Raw genomic sequence first — 17376 nt, forward strand, 5'->3', positions numbered from 1 at the left:
ACTTGTTTGTATCCTTTATTTCCACAGTTATATAATTTTAAACATTACCTATCTATATAAAATAAAGAATAGCAACAATGAGTAAGAAGATCCAGTTTATATCTCTCTGCTTACACTCACAGTTAAATGTTTCTCATATTCTTTAGAGTCTGAAGTCCATTGATTGCAACAGTAGTAGGTTCCTCATTAGTGTCTATAGATTCCACAGTTGTAGGCTGTTTGCAGGGGCCTTTGTGGGCTCCATGATCCAAAGAGAGACGATCCGTGCAACGCAGAAAAGCAGTTTTTTTCAGCAGAACTAAGTAGATGGTATTGTTTTAAACTTCCAGAGTCTGACCACAACTGGCTTATTTTAGGCATATTGTGAGCACAACACAATTTGGTGAAAACTTATTCTGGTGATAACTAACTTGATTCTGCTAAATAAAGGTCAGACATGACTACATTGAAATTCTTTGTAAAGACCATAAAGATAGCCTTTCCGCGCTGCCCGGGGACGGGTCCATTCGGCGTTGTTCTTGATTCCCGTCGTAACTTAAAAGGGAAACTTACACAATGTCGGGAGCTCTCGATGTCCTGTAGATGAAGGAGGAGGATGTCCTCAAGTTCCTTGCAGCAGGAACCCACTTAGGTGGCACCAACCTTGACTTCTAGATGGAGCAGTACATCTTCAAGAGGAAAAGGGATGGTATCTACATCATCAATCTGAAGAGTGGGAGAAGCTGTTGCTGGCAGCCCGGGCCATTGTTGCCATTGAGAACCCCGCTGATGTCAGCATCATCTCCTCCAGGAACACTGGGCAACTAGCTGTGCTGAAGTTTGCTGCTGCCACCGGAGCCACTCCAATTGCTGGCCGTTTCACTCCTGGGACCTTCACCAACCAGATCCAAGCAGCCTTCCGGGAGCCACGGCTTCTAGTGGTCACTGACCCCAGGGCTGACCACCAGCCCCTCACAGAGGCGTCTTACGTCAACCTGCCCACCATTGCTCTGTGTAACACAGACTCTCCTCTCCGCTACGTGGACATTGCCATTCCATGCAACAACAAGGGAGCTCACTCAGTGGGTCTGATGTGGTGGATGCTGGCCCGGGAAGTATTCCGCATGTGTGGCACTATCTCCCGTGAGCACCCATGGGAGGTAATGCCTGACCTTTACTTCTACAGAGACCCCGAGGAGATTGCAGAGGAGGAGCAGGCTGCTGCCGGGAAGGCTGTGACCAAGGAGGAATTTCAGGGTGAATGGACCGTGCTAGCGCCAGAGTTCACTGCTGCTCAGCCAGAGGTGGCCGACTGGTCTGAAGGTGTGCAGGTACCCTCTGTACCCATCCAGCAGTTTCCTACTGAAGACTGGAGTGTCCAGCCAGCCACTGAGGACTGGTCAGCAGCTCCCACAGCGCAGGTCACCGAGTGGGTTGAAGCCACCAGTGAGTGGTCCTGAGCTGCTCTGCAGACACCTGAGCAAAGGGAAAAAAAGGTGGAAGGAAAACAAGCTAAAAAAAAAAAAAAAATGGGTCGGGGGATGATCCATTGTGATCTTTGCCCACACAGATAGCGCAAAGGTCACAAGGCTATTAAACACACATCAGCTCCCAGCATTCTGAGTGGATAACTATATGAATTCCTTTCTTTGAAGGAACAGTCCTATGGGTTTAACATTTCAGGATCCCTAGTGGTTATCTGTAAGCACAAAGACCTCCGTACCCTACAGCCTTTGAACACAAGACATGCATTCCCTACTATGGAGTCTGACTCACAAAAAATCAGAAAGTGGTTGACTGCTCTCATAATAGTCATTCTACTATCTCACCAGAGGACATATCTTGCCTGACAGATCAGTATTGTAACATTCAGTGTCCACCATTAAGTAAGAAACTTATTGACCTTTTCCCTCCAAGCCTTCTGGCACAATAAAAGATAGCCAGTCAGGAGGAAGTTTCCCAATCATTTTGATATTGATTTCTGTATGTCCTGCAATCAAAGTGTGCCATGTCTTCAGCAACAGGGTCTTAACCTCTAGTTATAGGGGAGACAATGGAGAATAATAAAAATAAAAATTTTTAGTACCTCTGGGACCTCTCTAACCAACAACTCAATGAGAAGTATCCATACCTGATGGGGGTGGGGATTTGTTTAATAACCTATGGCTTCCGGGACCAGCATTATCCATCTATGCAGGGTTCCTCCATTCAAATTCCCTTTGATTGTTTGTTGTATTCTTTAGTTAGCTTACCAAGAAGTGGATTCCCACATAACTTTCATAAATCCTTAATTTGGGGTATGTCCCCTCTCACCTGTCTTTCTCTCACACCCGCTCTCATGCCCAAAGAAACTTTCCACTCCCAGAAAATGCCCCTTTTCATGCCACACATGACATATGAATATTATACCCTTCCCCTTCTCAATGCCTCTTCCTCTTCACTCTCTCATGAGTCTTTCCTAATATCTTTAAGTTATCATCACAAATGTATTTCACCTATTCAATCAGGTTCATTCTTGCGTTATAATATCTTTTGGGAGATATTTTAAATGAGATTTTTTTCTTTGAATTTTATCTTGGCAAATACACACACACACACACACACACACACACACATAAATATATATATACATATATATATATATATATTTACTTGGCAATAATCTGTTGTCTTAATACAGGAAAGACTACTTGTTTTGTATGTTGTTTTTGTATTCTGCTACTTTGATGAAAGTGTGTATCAGTTTTAAGAGGTTTTCTTTCCTGTAGGCTTTAAGATCATTCAAGCATTGGATTATTTTGTCTGCAACTTGGGGCAATGTAACTCCTTCCTTCCCTATTTGTATCACTTTTATTGATTTCTCTTTTCTTAGTTCTCTAACCACTATTGAATAATGGTAAAGATAGCAGACCACCTTGTCCAGGTCCAGATTTCAGAGGAAATGCTCTCATATTTTTCTAATTTAGTAAGTATAATCTTGATTCTAAGTTTATTATATGTAGCTGATATCTTCAGGGATCTGCTGCTCATTCAGGAGTGTGCTGTTCCATCTCTATAAATTAATTTCTGTAGTATTCCTTGAGGTAGAATCTATCCTATCTTAACTGGGTGTCCAGGGATCATCCTTGGACTAGGTCAAACCTAGAGCCCGAGTCTACAGGGGAAATCATGTATATGGAATCTATGGGGCCTACATCAGCAGATGTTGTCTTTGAGCCTAGGTTTATATGAGATATCTGAGTCTATAGGGAATAGCCTGCAGTGGGGTGGGCCTGGAACCTGGAATAGGCCAGTAGTCAGTCTGGGGTGGCCTGGAGTTTGGTGTCATTCAGGGCTCATCTGGCACTGGACTAACCTGCAGAATTGACTCACAAATACGAGTCTAGAACCTGAGGTCATGGTTATCAGCCTTGTACTCAGTTTCATTGGTGGAAAACTCATGTTGGGGACTCTAGCAGAGTCAGGTGATAAATTCACTTTTCTTTCGCCAAAAGGAGACTGCCTCCTTCTGTGACATGTAGCTGAGGCCTAGGGAAAATGTTACATGAACAATGTGAAACTTTCCATCTATAATCTTTTCTATCCTCGGTGACATACCCAAGAACTCTTCACTCTCACGTGGATTCTCAGACTATTAATAAGGTGTTTTTCTGCATGGGTGGTTTTTCAAATTGGCATTTCTGCAAGGAGATGAGTGCTGGAAACTCTATTGTGCCACATTGCTGACATCACTTAGATACATTTTTAAAGCTAGACTCTAAATTGTCTTCACTGGAATATAAATGGAGAGGCATCTGGTATGCTGACAGTCCAGTAAAATGGTCTGTGGGCTGACTTGAGCATAGAGGTCTAGAAAGCACATTATTGAAAGAACTACTAAGAGAACATTGGGAGGCTTTTGCCTAGGAAATAGAAAATGTTGAGACTGTCCTGTGTGTCTGCAAATATCTCCAGTTATTTCAAGTACTGCCAGTTGGAGGAGAAAAAATTCTCCTAGTACCACTTGTAGATCTGAAGCCAAAGATAAGATTTCAAAACCAAAGAAATTGGCTCACATGATAAGGTTTTCCAGTAATTTCAGTTAGACCAATCAGCCTATATCTCAATGGTAAAGAACTGGTCCCTGCCAGTTTTCTCCACAGACTACAAATCATTACTTGTGAGAATAGGAAGGCATTATGGGTAGGAAGTAAAATTCTTGCATAGGAACTTGCAAGTCATCCAAGATTCTCTCCTATTTTCATGTTGGATCCTCCATATATACTACCTCAGCCACTAAAGGAAACAGGAATCTTCAGAAAGCTCCAGCCAGGCCTGGTGAGCATCCTGCGTGGGGAGACAACTGTACTGCAACAACACAGCCTGTGCAAATGGAGTCAAATGGCCCTGGTGAGAATGGCTAGTTCGATAGATTAAGTAAACACTGTCTATCTGTGCATATGGTGCTCTGTTAGTACATTGTAGAAGTGGCAAGGAAAATATTTAAGTGCCAACTTCAAAACTACAAAACTGTCTAAATATATCTTACTAGTGAAATACTTTGCCAATTTATACTGTAAATATGGTATACAGACATATTTTTAAATATTTTCCTCTTCATATGAGTTTATTTTTTATAAGAAAGGGTTTGTAAATGACCTGGACAGTGTTGATATCTTTACTCTAATTTTTGTTCTTTATCTTAACATTGCTTTTTTCCTACAATTGTTTTATTCCACCAAAGCATGTTAATATGTTCCAAGTGACACAAATAAGTTCATTAGATTTGAGATAGACAAAGGGGGTTTCCTTATTTCTTTAAATTAAAATCAAATTAATAAAATGCTTATTAATATTAAAACTTTAAAGACACATCCACACATTTCAGTGTATGGGCCATTCTTGAGTCTACTTCAAACTGAATCTACAGCAGCCTGACACCACTTTAGGGTTACATAAATCATTTAGATTACATATTCTGAACATGCCATATGTTGGCATACAACCAGAACTTCATACACACATTGTTGTCAGGAATCTAAAAGGGTACTACCACTTTTGAAAACAATCTAACAGCCTCTGTAAAATTAAAGGAGTGGCAACTGCTTTCATCAGTTAATTACTGTGTGACAGTCCTATGATGACAATTAGGGTAGTCTCCAGTCTCATTAGAGGAAAAGGCCAGTTCAGGTACCCTCTCCACTATTGCTAGGAGTCTTAGCTGGGGTCATCCTTGTGGATTCCTGGGAGTTTCCCTGGCACCAGATTTCTCCCTACCCACATAATGGTCCCCTCTATCAAGATATCTCTTTCTGCTGACCCAAACTCAAGGGAGCTCATATACTTTAGACTGACAGCTAGGGAGCCTGCATAGGACCAAACTGTGCATGTGGGTGACAGTTGTTTAGCTTAGTCTGTTTGGGGGGTCCCTAGCAGTGGGACCAGGATCTGTCCCTAGTACATGATCTGGCTTTTTGAAATCTATTCCCTAAGGTGGAGATGCCTTGCTCAGGCTTGATGCAGGCGGGTAGGGGTTTGGCCCTGCCTCAACTTGATATGCCATACTTTGTCGACTTCCATGGAAGGCCTTACACTTTCTGAGGAGTGGATGGGAGATAGAAAGGAGGGGGTAACAGGAGGAGAAGAGGAAGAGGAAACTGTGTTTGGTATGTAAAATAAATGAATAAATAAATAAATTTAATTAAAGTAGGGGGAAAAGAATGATCACTGTATTCCATCCATAGCTAACTACTCAGGAGAGAAGTATATGTTCACCATATGTTTATAGAAACGCTTGTACCTGAATGTTCATAGCAGAAAAAAAAATACTAAAAACACCTAAAATGGTCACCAATAAATAAGTAGACAAAGCAATTATAGTTTATCCACACAGTAGGAAATAGACAAGGAAATGTTTTAAAAACAAAGCATGAATATGAATAAGTTCCAAAAATATTTTTGCTGAAATTGAAAACTAAACAAAAATAATACACAGTTTACCCATATATCTTCTTAAGATTCTAGAAACAATAGTTTCCTCACAACAAGTTCCATGTGAAGAAACAGGAAGTTGGTATCACAGAGAGCAATAAAGCTTTTGAAGTGATGCATGTGCATCTCGATCATGGTAGGAGTTTCACGAGTGTATACTGTGAGAACTTTTTATATCTTATTCCTTTTTATTAGCCTATAGTCATTAAGTTAGGATTTGGTTTCATAGATAATTTCCTTCATGTACAGCATGTACTTTAACCAGTCAAATTCATTTTCCAGTAAATCACATAATTTCATTTGTCTTTATAGCTGAATAAAACCCCTTTGAATGTATGTACCAGATGTTCTTTATCTATTTCTCTGTTGATAGACACCGAGCCTGAAAACTGCTACACAAACATGGGCGTGCAAGCATATCCATGTTGTACTGACTCAGAGTCCTTCAAGATTAAATTGAAATACTTGTATTCTATTGCATATGAATCATAACATATGTATGTACTCTGGGGGAGGACGATCTTTTCAGTGTGCTTACAATTGAAGCAGCCTCATCCCAAGGGAACACTTAACCTTTCCACATGCCCCATGTCCTTTCACAGATTTTGATCACTCACCTCTGAGGCCTTCCTGTGGTGAGCTTTTTTTGTCTAAGTACAGATGCCCATGAAAGCAGAAAGCACTTATAAGGTTATTTGCCCTGCAGATTACTATCCCTAGAGAATGGAGCAAAATTTGTAAGAATGTTTCTCTTTATTAAAATACCTCAGGAAGAGCCAGGCGTTGGTGGCACACGCCTTTAATCCCAGCACTCAGGAGGCAGAGGAAGGCAGATCTCTGTGAGTTCGAGGCCAGCCTGGTCTCCAGAGCGAGTGCCAGGGTAGGCTCCAAAGCTACACAGAGAAACCCTGTTTTGAAAAACAAAACAAAATAAAAAACCTCAGGAAAACCCCTTGTTTAGAGTTAATTTTTTTATTATGCACTTCTAGGAATAAACAGCAAGGGAAACACTGGATATTTGTTTTTATAGAACTAATACAATATCAAGAAGTAATGATTTTAAAAACACTGTTTTACAAAACACAAAAGATAAATGCTTAATAATAATGAACAGCTGAGTGACTAGTAACCAGTTAGCTTGAATACATGGCAAGAATGATTGTTTTGTAGAGTCCTGAAAGAGCACATTCTCTTAGTAAGAAACTCGACAATGGTGTGGTCTCTCTGGTCTGGTTTTGTGTTGTTGTCATTGGATTGTTTTGTTTTGGGTTGTTATAAAGAAGGTAGCAACAACAATTGCAAACAGCAATAACTCACTAAGTAGATGCAACACATTTTCCCTGTGCTGCTGTTCATGCTCTGATACTTCTCTCTTTTCAGGTTTTATAGTGGTCTAGATGTTCTGAGTAACTTCCCTAGAGACCTCTCTAATTCCTATAAAAGAATTAGGACTTGACAATTAACTTTCTTTTCATAACTTATAGTTCTTATATAACTTGTTTCGACCACCTGCACTCAGTCTTTTCTCATCCCCTATTTGTAACCTTTCTTGTTCTTTTTTCTTTTTTATGTTACACTCTACCCACATAAACATTTGTTTGCATATAACATGGGTGTACTTAGAATGCATAATATTGAGCAAGGTCATGAAATCTCAGAAAGGAACCACATGTTCTCTCTCATGGAGGATATAACCAAAAAAAATGGTTTGTTAACACTTCCTTCTGCCTCAATTATAGGTAATGGAAACAACTTGTTAGATATTAGGATAGCCAGCTTGTTTCTTAGGTAGAAACTAACAAAATCATGAAATAAAAGAGTATTTTTAGTTCCTTAATGGAAATCAAAGGCTAAAATGATAACTCAGTGGGTAAAGACTATTGCTGCCCAACCTAAGGACCTGAGTTTCATCCTCAGGTCCCATGTGGTAGAAAGAGAGAAACAACTCCCTCAAATAAATAAATGAAATGAAAACATAATAAAATGTTTTAACTAATAAAAAGACAAGAATATGTTTGTTTCATTTTTAAAAAGATTTTTTCTTTATAAATGCAAGTTAATCTCACTGATAAACAATGAAATTATCTTGTAATACTTAAAATTGTGGCACTAATTTTTCTTCTGAGGTTGATTTACCCAGGCTGTTAGAAGACCCAAATAATTAATTTTTGAAAAGTTGAGATAATTAAAGTATTCCAGCTAAGAACGTCACACTTGTAATTCCAGAACTTAGGAAACCCAGGCGGGAGGATTATGGTGAGTTTGAGACCAGTTTGTGCTACAGAGTAATATTCTGTCTCAAAAACAAAAAAAGAGTGAATCAAAATTATGTAGGTGATTTTTTTGCCTTGGGTTTTTTTGAGACAGAGTTTCTCTGGAGCCTGTCATGGAACTTGCTCTGTAGACCAGGCTGGCCTCGAACTCACAGAGATCTGTTGCCCCTGCCTCCCACCACCGTCTGGTGTAGGTGATTTTATGTATCAAAAAAATGAGCTCCTCAGTCAGAGAATGGCCTCCATTTCTCAATAACATAACATTCAAGGTCAATGGGGCAGCCCATAGTTAAAAATTCACCCTCCTATGTGTATTCATCCTGTTGATTGGAGGGTCTTCATTCCCTAGTGTCCTCCATCCCCTCTGGCTCTTACACTCTTTCATCTTCCTCTCGGCAGGGTTCCCTGAGCCATGAGGGGAGGAATTTGATGGAGACATCCTATTTAAGGCTGTGTGTTCCTAGTCTCTAGATCTCTGAATAGTGTCTGGCTGTGGGTCTCTGACTTTGTTCCCATCTGCTGCAGAAGAAAGCCTCTCTGATGATGGCTGAGCAAGGTGCTGTTCTATGAGTATAGAAGAATATCATCAGGAGTCATTTTATTGCTATGTTGTTTTGGAAGGGGTGTTTTTGTTTTGTTTTGCTTTGCTTTGCTTTGCTTTGCTTTTTATCATAAGTCTTTGGATCCTCTAGTCTCAGGTTCTTGGTCACCAAAGCATTGTTAGTCGTGTGTTTCATCTCATGGAGTGGGCCTTAAGTCAAATTAGATATTGATTGGTTACTGCCACAAGGTTTATGCCACCATTGCCCTAGCATATCTTACAGGCAGGACACCATCATATATCCACAGGTTTGTAGTTGGGTTGGTGGCTAGATTTCTTCTTTGGTATCATGTGAAGTACCAAAGTACCAAATATCATTTCACTGTACAAAAGATACTAATCCATGGGGGTAAATTTCTATGGAGGCACCAGCTCTACTTCTCCGTGTGTTTATTGAGTCGTGTACATGTTGTCTTCAACAACAGGACCTTGATGTCAGTTTGTGGAAAGCAACCTATAGTCTTGGCTAAAGCCTGAATTGTTTGGGGGTTCCCATGGGACCTCTTTGGTCAATAACTCAATTAAATGTAATCTATTCCTAGTATGGGAAGCTTCATCTGGTGACAAAAAATGTCCAGTTGGCACTCTGTCTTCCTCATCATTTGACAATTTCACTTAGATCACTTTCATGAATGTTTATATTTTAGGAAGCTTCTACTGAATTAGGTTTCTATACTACCCCTCAAATGGTTAGTTTTAATTTGCTCTCCCTGTATTCTCTCTCCAAATCCCTCTGCCCTCTCTCTCCCAACTTCATCCTCCCATTTCAGTCATGTGCCACAACCCCCTTAGCTCAAGACCCACAGTGACACTGCCTTGGGTTTCACCCCTGCTAGGTTCTCCAGTCTACTCTCCCTGTATCACCAATATCTACCAGTACAATAAGGGAGATTATTTTCCTACTGTGTTTATGGATAGAAAAGTAAGAAACTCCTACAACCAAGGTTTGATAGAAAGCCACACTTAAAGTTCTGTTGCTTTGGAATTAGGGACACTAACAATGGTTTTGGAATTACATGAAAATTGGAGGGGTCGCTTGGCATGGGAGATGATCATAAAGCCAACAAAATGGATCCCTTCCTGTTTTTGTAATCTAGGGCCTTGGTTGATTTTCCCCAGTAATACAGGGAGTCTGAAGCAGACAAAGATAATGAAAGCAAAGAGTTACTGTTCACCTAGAGAGGCACCCTAGTTTTTAAGAAGGCTGAATTCAGGCTCCTTCATAAACAAATATTGAGAAATAGTACTGAATTCCTCACTACACACCATCTTCACCAGCTTTGAGAATTGCTGTTTAACAAGCTTCTAGAGCCTCACAGGAATCAAACCTACATTGTGTTTGTCTAACGAAAGGAGAAGAGGAATTGATGAAAATGTGCAAGAAGAAGGTCCCCCCAAAAGGGAAAAATTACAGAAAATTGGCTGTTCTGAGAATATAGGGTTTTCTAATCTGTTTAAATGTGCTTTCTCTGAAAAGACATTAGTCAAGAATATTTGTTTGGATTGTGCTGATGAGTAAATTACAAAGTTAAGATAAATCAATCATCTCCTACCCTCCCTAATTTTCTATGAAATCAACAAAATCTTTATGCATGGAAATGCCTAAAAATCATTTGTTGCCATTCACAAAAAAACGAAAATTATAACAATTTCCTAAATAGCTAGATTCTAATTATTAACTTTATTGCACAATCTTCTTTAACACTCCAAAAGCATATTATTTCTTATTTGTCATTTTCACAATTTTTTAAATTTGTGAGATGATAATTATATCATTACCCTCTTTCCCTTCCTATCACCAACTCCTCCCATGCATCCCCAACACATTCTCACTAAAATTCATGATCTCTTTTTCATTATTACATATTTGTGTGTGCACATAAACATGTGTGTATACACATATATATATATATATATTCCTAAATATATATAAACTTATACACATATTTAATATTATGAATATACATATATATAATATGTGTATTCATAAATATGTAAATACTCAGGAGATCTTGTCTTTTTTCCTTTCTCAGGAGGTTCATGTATGTCTCTCTTAGGGTCCTCCTTGCTTCCTAGCTTCTCTGGGATTGTGGATTATAAGTTGGTAATCCTTTTCTCTATGTCCAATATCTACTTATGAGTGAGTACATACCCTGTTTGTCTTTCTGTGTCTGGGTTACCTCACTCAAGATGGTTTTATTCTAGTTCCATCCACTTGCCTGTGAATTTCAAGATGTAATTCTTTTTTCCCACTGAGTAGCAGCCCATTGTGTAAATATATATATATGTATGTTCATAAATATGTAAATATATGTGTTCATAAATATATAAATACAATGTTCTCAGTCTGAATGACATGACTTACATGTATATGCTTTAGGACAGCATTGAGTTTCAGGGTGGCACTAACCATTACAGTAATGCTCAGACTCACCTCAGACTGATGGGAGATGTCCTTCTGTATATATTTTTATCTTATTGGTTGATGAGTAAAACACTGTTTGGTCAATAGAGGCTGGAAGATAGGCGGGGCTAGGAGAATGCTGGGGAGAGAGGCAGAGAGACACCTCGAGGGGATGCCATGTAGAGACTGGGATGATGGAATATGCCAGACATTCTCTGGTAAGATAAAGCTATGTAGAAATACATAGGTTCATAGTTATGGGCTAATAATTAAGAGAGAGATAGCCAGTAAGAAGCCCTAGCCATTGGCCAACAGTTTAATAATTAATATGTCTTTGTGTGTTTATTTGTGGCTGAAGTGGCTTTGGGACCTGGTGGGACAAGAAACTCCAGCAACAACAGACCATTTTGATAATGGTATGAATGAGGCAGGATGCAGAAGAGCATCTGTTATGCTTGCCAATTGCAGTGAGCACCCTCAAAAAACTGTTGAAAGTTTTGCCTATTTACTGGCTGGTTGTTGGACAAGGATCCTACCAAGTGTTTCTTTTTTAATTTATTTTAATTAGAAAGAAGATTATTTTACATGTTAATCCCAGGTCCCTCTCCCTCCCTTCCTCCCCTGTCCACCCAACTAAATACCCTATCTATCCCATACCCTATCTGCTCCCCAGGGAGGGTGAGGCCTTCCATAGGGGGTCGTCAAAGTCTGTCATATCCTTTAGGACAGGGCCTAGGCCCACCCCCTTGTGTCTAGTCTCAGGGAGTATCACTCCATGTGGGATGGGCTCCCAGAGTCCATTCCTATGCTAGGGATAAATACTGATCCACTACAAGGGTCCCCAAGATTTCCAAGGTCTCCTCACTGACACCCACATTCAGGGGGTCTGGATCAGTTCCATGTTGGTTTCCCAGCTATCAGTCTGGGGAACAAGAGCTCTCCAAGTGTTTCTTAGACTTTCATGATCATTACTCACTAAAATATAGATCAGTACTCTTCTAATACAGATTCCTCATGCCTCGTTCTAATTTCCCAGGCCTGAGTTGGAGGTAGGGCCTGCATCTTGGGATAAGGTGTTGTAGAGGACACGCCCAGGGAAAGTGATGCCCACTTGGAAAACTGAGACAGATATGTGTCTACTAGATAGATGATTAACAAAATCCACTCAAACTGTATCAAAGACCTTGAGGCGAGGCCTGAAACTCTGAAACTGCTAGGAGATAGGCAAAAGTGGGAACTTTGGGAAACAGACACCACAGCTCAGTAAATCATACCAAGGACTGACAAATAGAATTATGTGAAATTAAAAAGCTTCTGAACTGCAAGAGAAATAGGAGACTGGAAAGAGCCTATACAGGATGAAAGGAAAATCTGTGCTCACTATACATCTGATGTAGATTGATATTTAGAATGCATTCGAAAGGTTAAATACTGAAAAAGCAAAACAACCCAATCAACAAATGGGACAAAATGAAAAGAAACAAACAAATGCTGGTAAGGATGTGGGGGAAAATATCTCATACACTGCTGGTAGGGGTGTAATTAGTGCAACCATTCATAGTGTGGAGAGTGGGAAACTAAAGCTAGAACTACCATATGACCCAGCTGTGGCACTACTGGGTATATATCCATGCACTCATCCTACCACAGAGATACTAACACATTCCAGCTCACTGCTGCACTGTTCACAAGAGCCAAGGCATGGTACAAGCCTAGTCGTCTTCCAAGAGGAGAGTGGGTGAAAGGAACGTGCTGTTTATATATGCAATCTACTTTTATTCAGTCACAAATTAAAAATCAAATTATTTTTTACTAGAAAATGGGTGTCATTGGACTTTGTCATATTAAGCAAAATGAGCCTGGCTCAGAAGGCAGATATCTTTTTCTTCTCATTTTGGATTCTAGACTATACACACACACACACACACACACACACACACACACACACACACACACAATGAGCAAAAGGGAGGCTGGGAGAAGAAAACAAAATAGAACGAATATGAAGGAGGATGAAGAAAAAAGTAGATGGGGTGATTTGGTAAAACCTACATGATATATTTGAAATTTTCTTTATAAAATCTAACACCATTTATTTAAAAAGTATACACCAATAAAAGTTCTCAACTGAAGAATGATTACGTCAAAAGCCTAGTTTTAACCACTTCATTGTGTGATCTGAAATAAGCTTCTTTAACGAAAATAACCTGAGAAGCCATCATCAAAATTGCTATGAGCATCTTCTGTTCACATCCAGCCCCACAGATTGTTTAGACTACTTCACAGTCATCTTTCTAGTATTGGAGACTGCAATCACATGGGTTTAGGCCTCAGGGGCATTTGGATAAGATTCAAATCCACCTTATAAAAGTACCATGGCCAAGAAATCAATGTAACAAATCATTTGAAACCAAAGAGATATAAAGGAGCCTCAGCCTGAGGCTATGGGACTGCTAAGATTCTGAGAAGTCAGTGAGGAGTGGTGGGGAGGGGGCCAGAGTGGCTTGGCTTTGCCTCTGTGTCAGTTGGTCATTCCTTGCAACTGTCCCTGACAGGCATTCCAGTCCACTGAGCATGCCCAGTTGTGTGACTGACTTTCACCAAATAGAACTATCAAGACCACCTAAAAGCTTTACCAACATCAGGCCAGTAAAGTGGCCACCAAAACAAATAATTCTTAAACTTGTGATCAATGGACCCAACAACGGAGAAAGTGGCTCCTTTCATCTATAACAATGGATTGAGTCCTACTTTCTAATTTCTCCTCCTTAAACATACTGGTCTCCTCCAAAGAGACAACATTTGGTGAGATGCAGCCATCTTGGTTATCAGGAGCTCAGAAGCAAAATGTGATGGTGATAGAATTCAGCATCGTCCGCCTCAAGAGCAAACCCATCACCAGAAGCTCCCAGATCACCCTGCCAATCAAGTGAGGAAGGACTTTCATTTAGGGAACCTTATGTGAGAAATTTGCCAACTTGTTTCACTGACTTTTTAGCTGAACTGCTTCTGATATTTAGGTGCTGTCTCTTGTAAAGCCTCAAACGGCCAAGACAACTCCCCACATGGAGGAATACACAGGTAAGTGTCTCTGGGTCCTGAGGAGTGAGAAGTCTAACATGCATGGTTTTTTCTGGATGATTCTAAAGGCTTTTGCTGAGGTCAGATTATTTCACTCTATTTCCTCTTTATGAAAAAATAGATAAAAATAAAATGTTGATTGTGAAGGATCAGTGAGAGACTGGAAGGCTGAGATAGTTGTATTTCAATCTACTTGAGGGAAAGGGTATATATAGTGTGTATGTACACTATACACATATGTGTGTATAAATGCATATATATACCAAAAAGATCATTTCTTATTTAATCTTGAATATTTTAAAATCTTTGAAACATTTTCTTCCAATTTTCAACAGTGCTATCTTTTGCTTTGCCTAAAGTTCTACACTAATAGGGTATGTGCTTGACTCACAGGCTCATGGGAAATCTTTACCCCTTCCTCCTGCCAGCCTGCCATTAGCCTGAAATTGTTGCAGTCTTTTGATTCCAACTGTGTTGTTGCTCCTGTTAATGGTAGTAGTAGGGGTGGGAGTGGTGGTGATAATGGTGGTAGTGGCAGTAGTGGCAGCATTTAATTACTTTCTATTATCTTTTATCAAAAAACGTCTTTTTGGAAAATACAAATCCAATAGTTAGGTCTTTATTGAGAAAAAGCAAAGTGCTGTGTATGTGGTGCGGAAGAAGGTCCTTGAAAGCACAAAAAAAGTAGATAAACAAGAAGAAAGTATGGGAGGAAAACACAGTGGCTCATTAAGGGAGGAAGGAGGAAAAATCAAGAAGTGATTCCCACTGTTTCTTCTAATGCTAAAGTCAGATGTGAAGGATTTATCTTATTGAACCTGAAAGTCAAACCTTGTTAGAAGACGTATAGAGGGTGCTACACACTTGATCAGAGTCACAAATGGGAATCTTGCATGCTCTCTCTGCACCTCTACACTGATCCTTAGTTTCAGAATGTCACTACACATCTGTTAGCGTCAAGTCCCTTGGGGATAGGAAATATAAATGCAATACATTCCTACCATCAGGAGCTAGCAATGCAAGAAAGAGACAGAGATATTTTTTAAGGGGAGAGTGGAGGCAGACAGGAAGTGAATTTACTAATGTGGAGGTGAAGTTTGATGCCTATTTTAATTCTTCCTCTATGTATTTTAGACATGTTTGGCGATATTAACCTCACTATTGGGATGCTGAGTAAGGAGGACAACATTAGCAAGGTATGCAAAGGTCTCTTTCCCGTTCATCTTCTATTATCCAGCACTTGAGACATTCTATACACGTTCCCCTTTGCTTCAGCTTCCTTCTTCTTTTCTGGCTTCTCTTATGTCATTAAATCTTTTAGAAAAATGCATTTGTAATAGAAGTCATTATAGTGCTGAAATAATGGTATTTAGCATTTCAAGATTCACAGAAGTTACTGAAGGATTTTTGTACATAACCATATGTAGGTAGAAGTGGAAAGTGGGAAATGCCAGGTTTATAACAATATGATTTAGATTCTCCTCCTTTGTAATGGGAGTGTTGCTTTGAAAATGTGCAGACTTCCCATGTTCATCTATCTTGCTGTCCCACACCTGAAACTTTCTCTGGAAATTGAAGGTTTTTCAGTCATCAAGTGCCAAATAACAGTTACTGCCTTTCACTGAACACTTGTCTATGAAGTGGACTGCTTGATGCTCTCCACATAGCATGTGTTATATAATACCACTCCTCACAACTCCATGATGTTGTATTTCTATTTTCATTTGACAGTGATACATTGTGTGACTTACCCAAATAGGGACATCTACAGCATATTCAGACAGAAGCCAATCTCATGCCAAAAAAATCACCCTAATTATTTCTCAGCATTGCGTTTTGGGAAAGGCAGTGTCTATGGTGTTATACTGTGACTTGGTGATATTCAATCCTGCTTGCCTGTTGATTGCTTGAAGAAAATACCAAAAACTAGGCCTCACTGTCAGGAATTCTAATTATTTCCTTCAATGACAAACAAGGCATATAAAGCTCCTAACATTAGGTATGATTAACAACCATTTTACGAATCTCACAACAGAAACGAATGTTCCCATAGAGCACTGTTTCTCAAAAATTTAGAAAAGCTTAGGAAATTATTTCTGGAGTGATTAAGTACTGAGATAGGGTTTCTAGAGGAGAAACTAAAGAATAGCATATTTTTTTAGCCACCACATCTAGGCTGCTTTCATGATGGGGGAAATTGGTTAATGGAAATGGGGTCAGGGTCTAGACAGACAGGTCAGCAGTTAAGAACACAGGCTACTCTTGCTGAAGACCTGGTTTGGTTCCAACAGCCACACCTGATTGTAGGAAGAGACCCTGGATACCTGTACCACTGATGATGCCCATTTGGGTGTGGCCACAGGTACATAGAGGGGTAGGATAAAGAGAGAGGACTGGAGGTGCTCCCTCTCTCTCAGGGTTCAGCCAGCTCTTGGAAGCATCTGGGATCTTGGCAGCTTGGAGTGCCCACGTGAGTTGTTTACATTGTTATCATTTATAATACACCATTAATAACCAAATCTTGTATACGGCTTGTGTTCCTTATCAGCTACTGTCAGAAGCTCATAAGTACCAACAGCCCTAGTTCCAGGCAATGTAACTCCCTCTTCTAGCCTCTATAGTCTTTGTACTCACATGTACACTGATACACACAGGAACATACACATAAATAAAAACAAATAAAATTTTTAAAGAAATGGGGTCAAGCATAGTTGATCATACCTTTGATCTCAACACTCAAGAGGCAAAAGCAGGCAGGCCTAATATGAGTTTGAGATCAGCCTGATCTATGTAGCAAGTTACAAGCCAGGCATTCCTACATGTGTGATGTTCTGAAAAACAAAAAAACAATGGAAATGGGCCCAGATGTGGTATCAAAATAAAAGTAGCCAGCACTACATCCAATGGGTGAAGGACTCAGCTAAGGATTCAAGTACTCAAAGTGTAGCATCAACACTCAACAGTAACTACAAATGAAGTTACTCTCTCCCCCGTTTTGAGTCTATTAGTGGCACAAATATGTTAATAAAGCATTGTTATGAACATTAATGAAACATTGTTATGATAAA

General features: G+C 39.7%; 1 protein-coding gene and 1 pseudogene across 1 annotated transcript in view; both read left to right on the forward strand.

Annotated features, from left to right (window-relative positions):
- The first annotated feature begins 555 nt into the window (after positions 1-555).
- On the forward strand, positions 556-1439 carry LOC100766992 (annotated as a pseudogene).
- Positions 1440-14292: 12853 nt separating this feature from the next.
- Positions 14293-17376, forward strand: part of Mroh2b (maestro heat like repeat family member 2B) — a 64792-nt gene continuing 61708 nt past the window's right edge. Inside the window, exons 1-2 of the mRNA XM_027401374.2 lie at positions 14293-14308; positions 15443-15504. Coding sequence (XP_027257175.1) covers positions 14293-14308; positions 15443-15504 — 78 coding nt within the window. The remainder of the gene's footprint in view (positions 14309-15442; positions 15505-17376) is intronic.

This window comes from Cricetulus griseus, chromosome 2, assembly GCF_003668045.3.
Source record: "Cricetulus griseus strain 17A/GY chromosome 2, alternate assembly CriGri-PICRH-1.0, whole genome shotgun sequence".
NCBI lineage: Eukaryota > Metazoa > Chordata > Mammalia > Rodentia > Cricetidae > Cricetulus > Cricetulus griseus.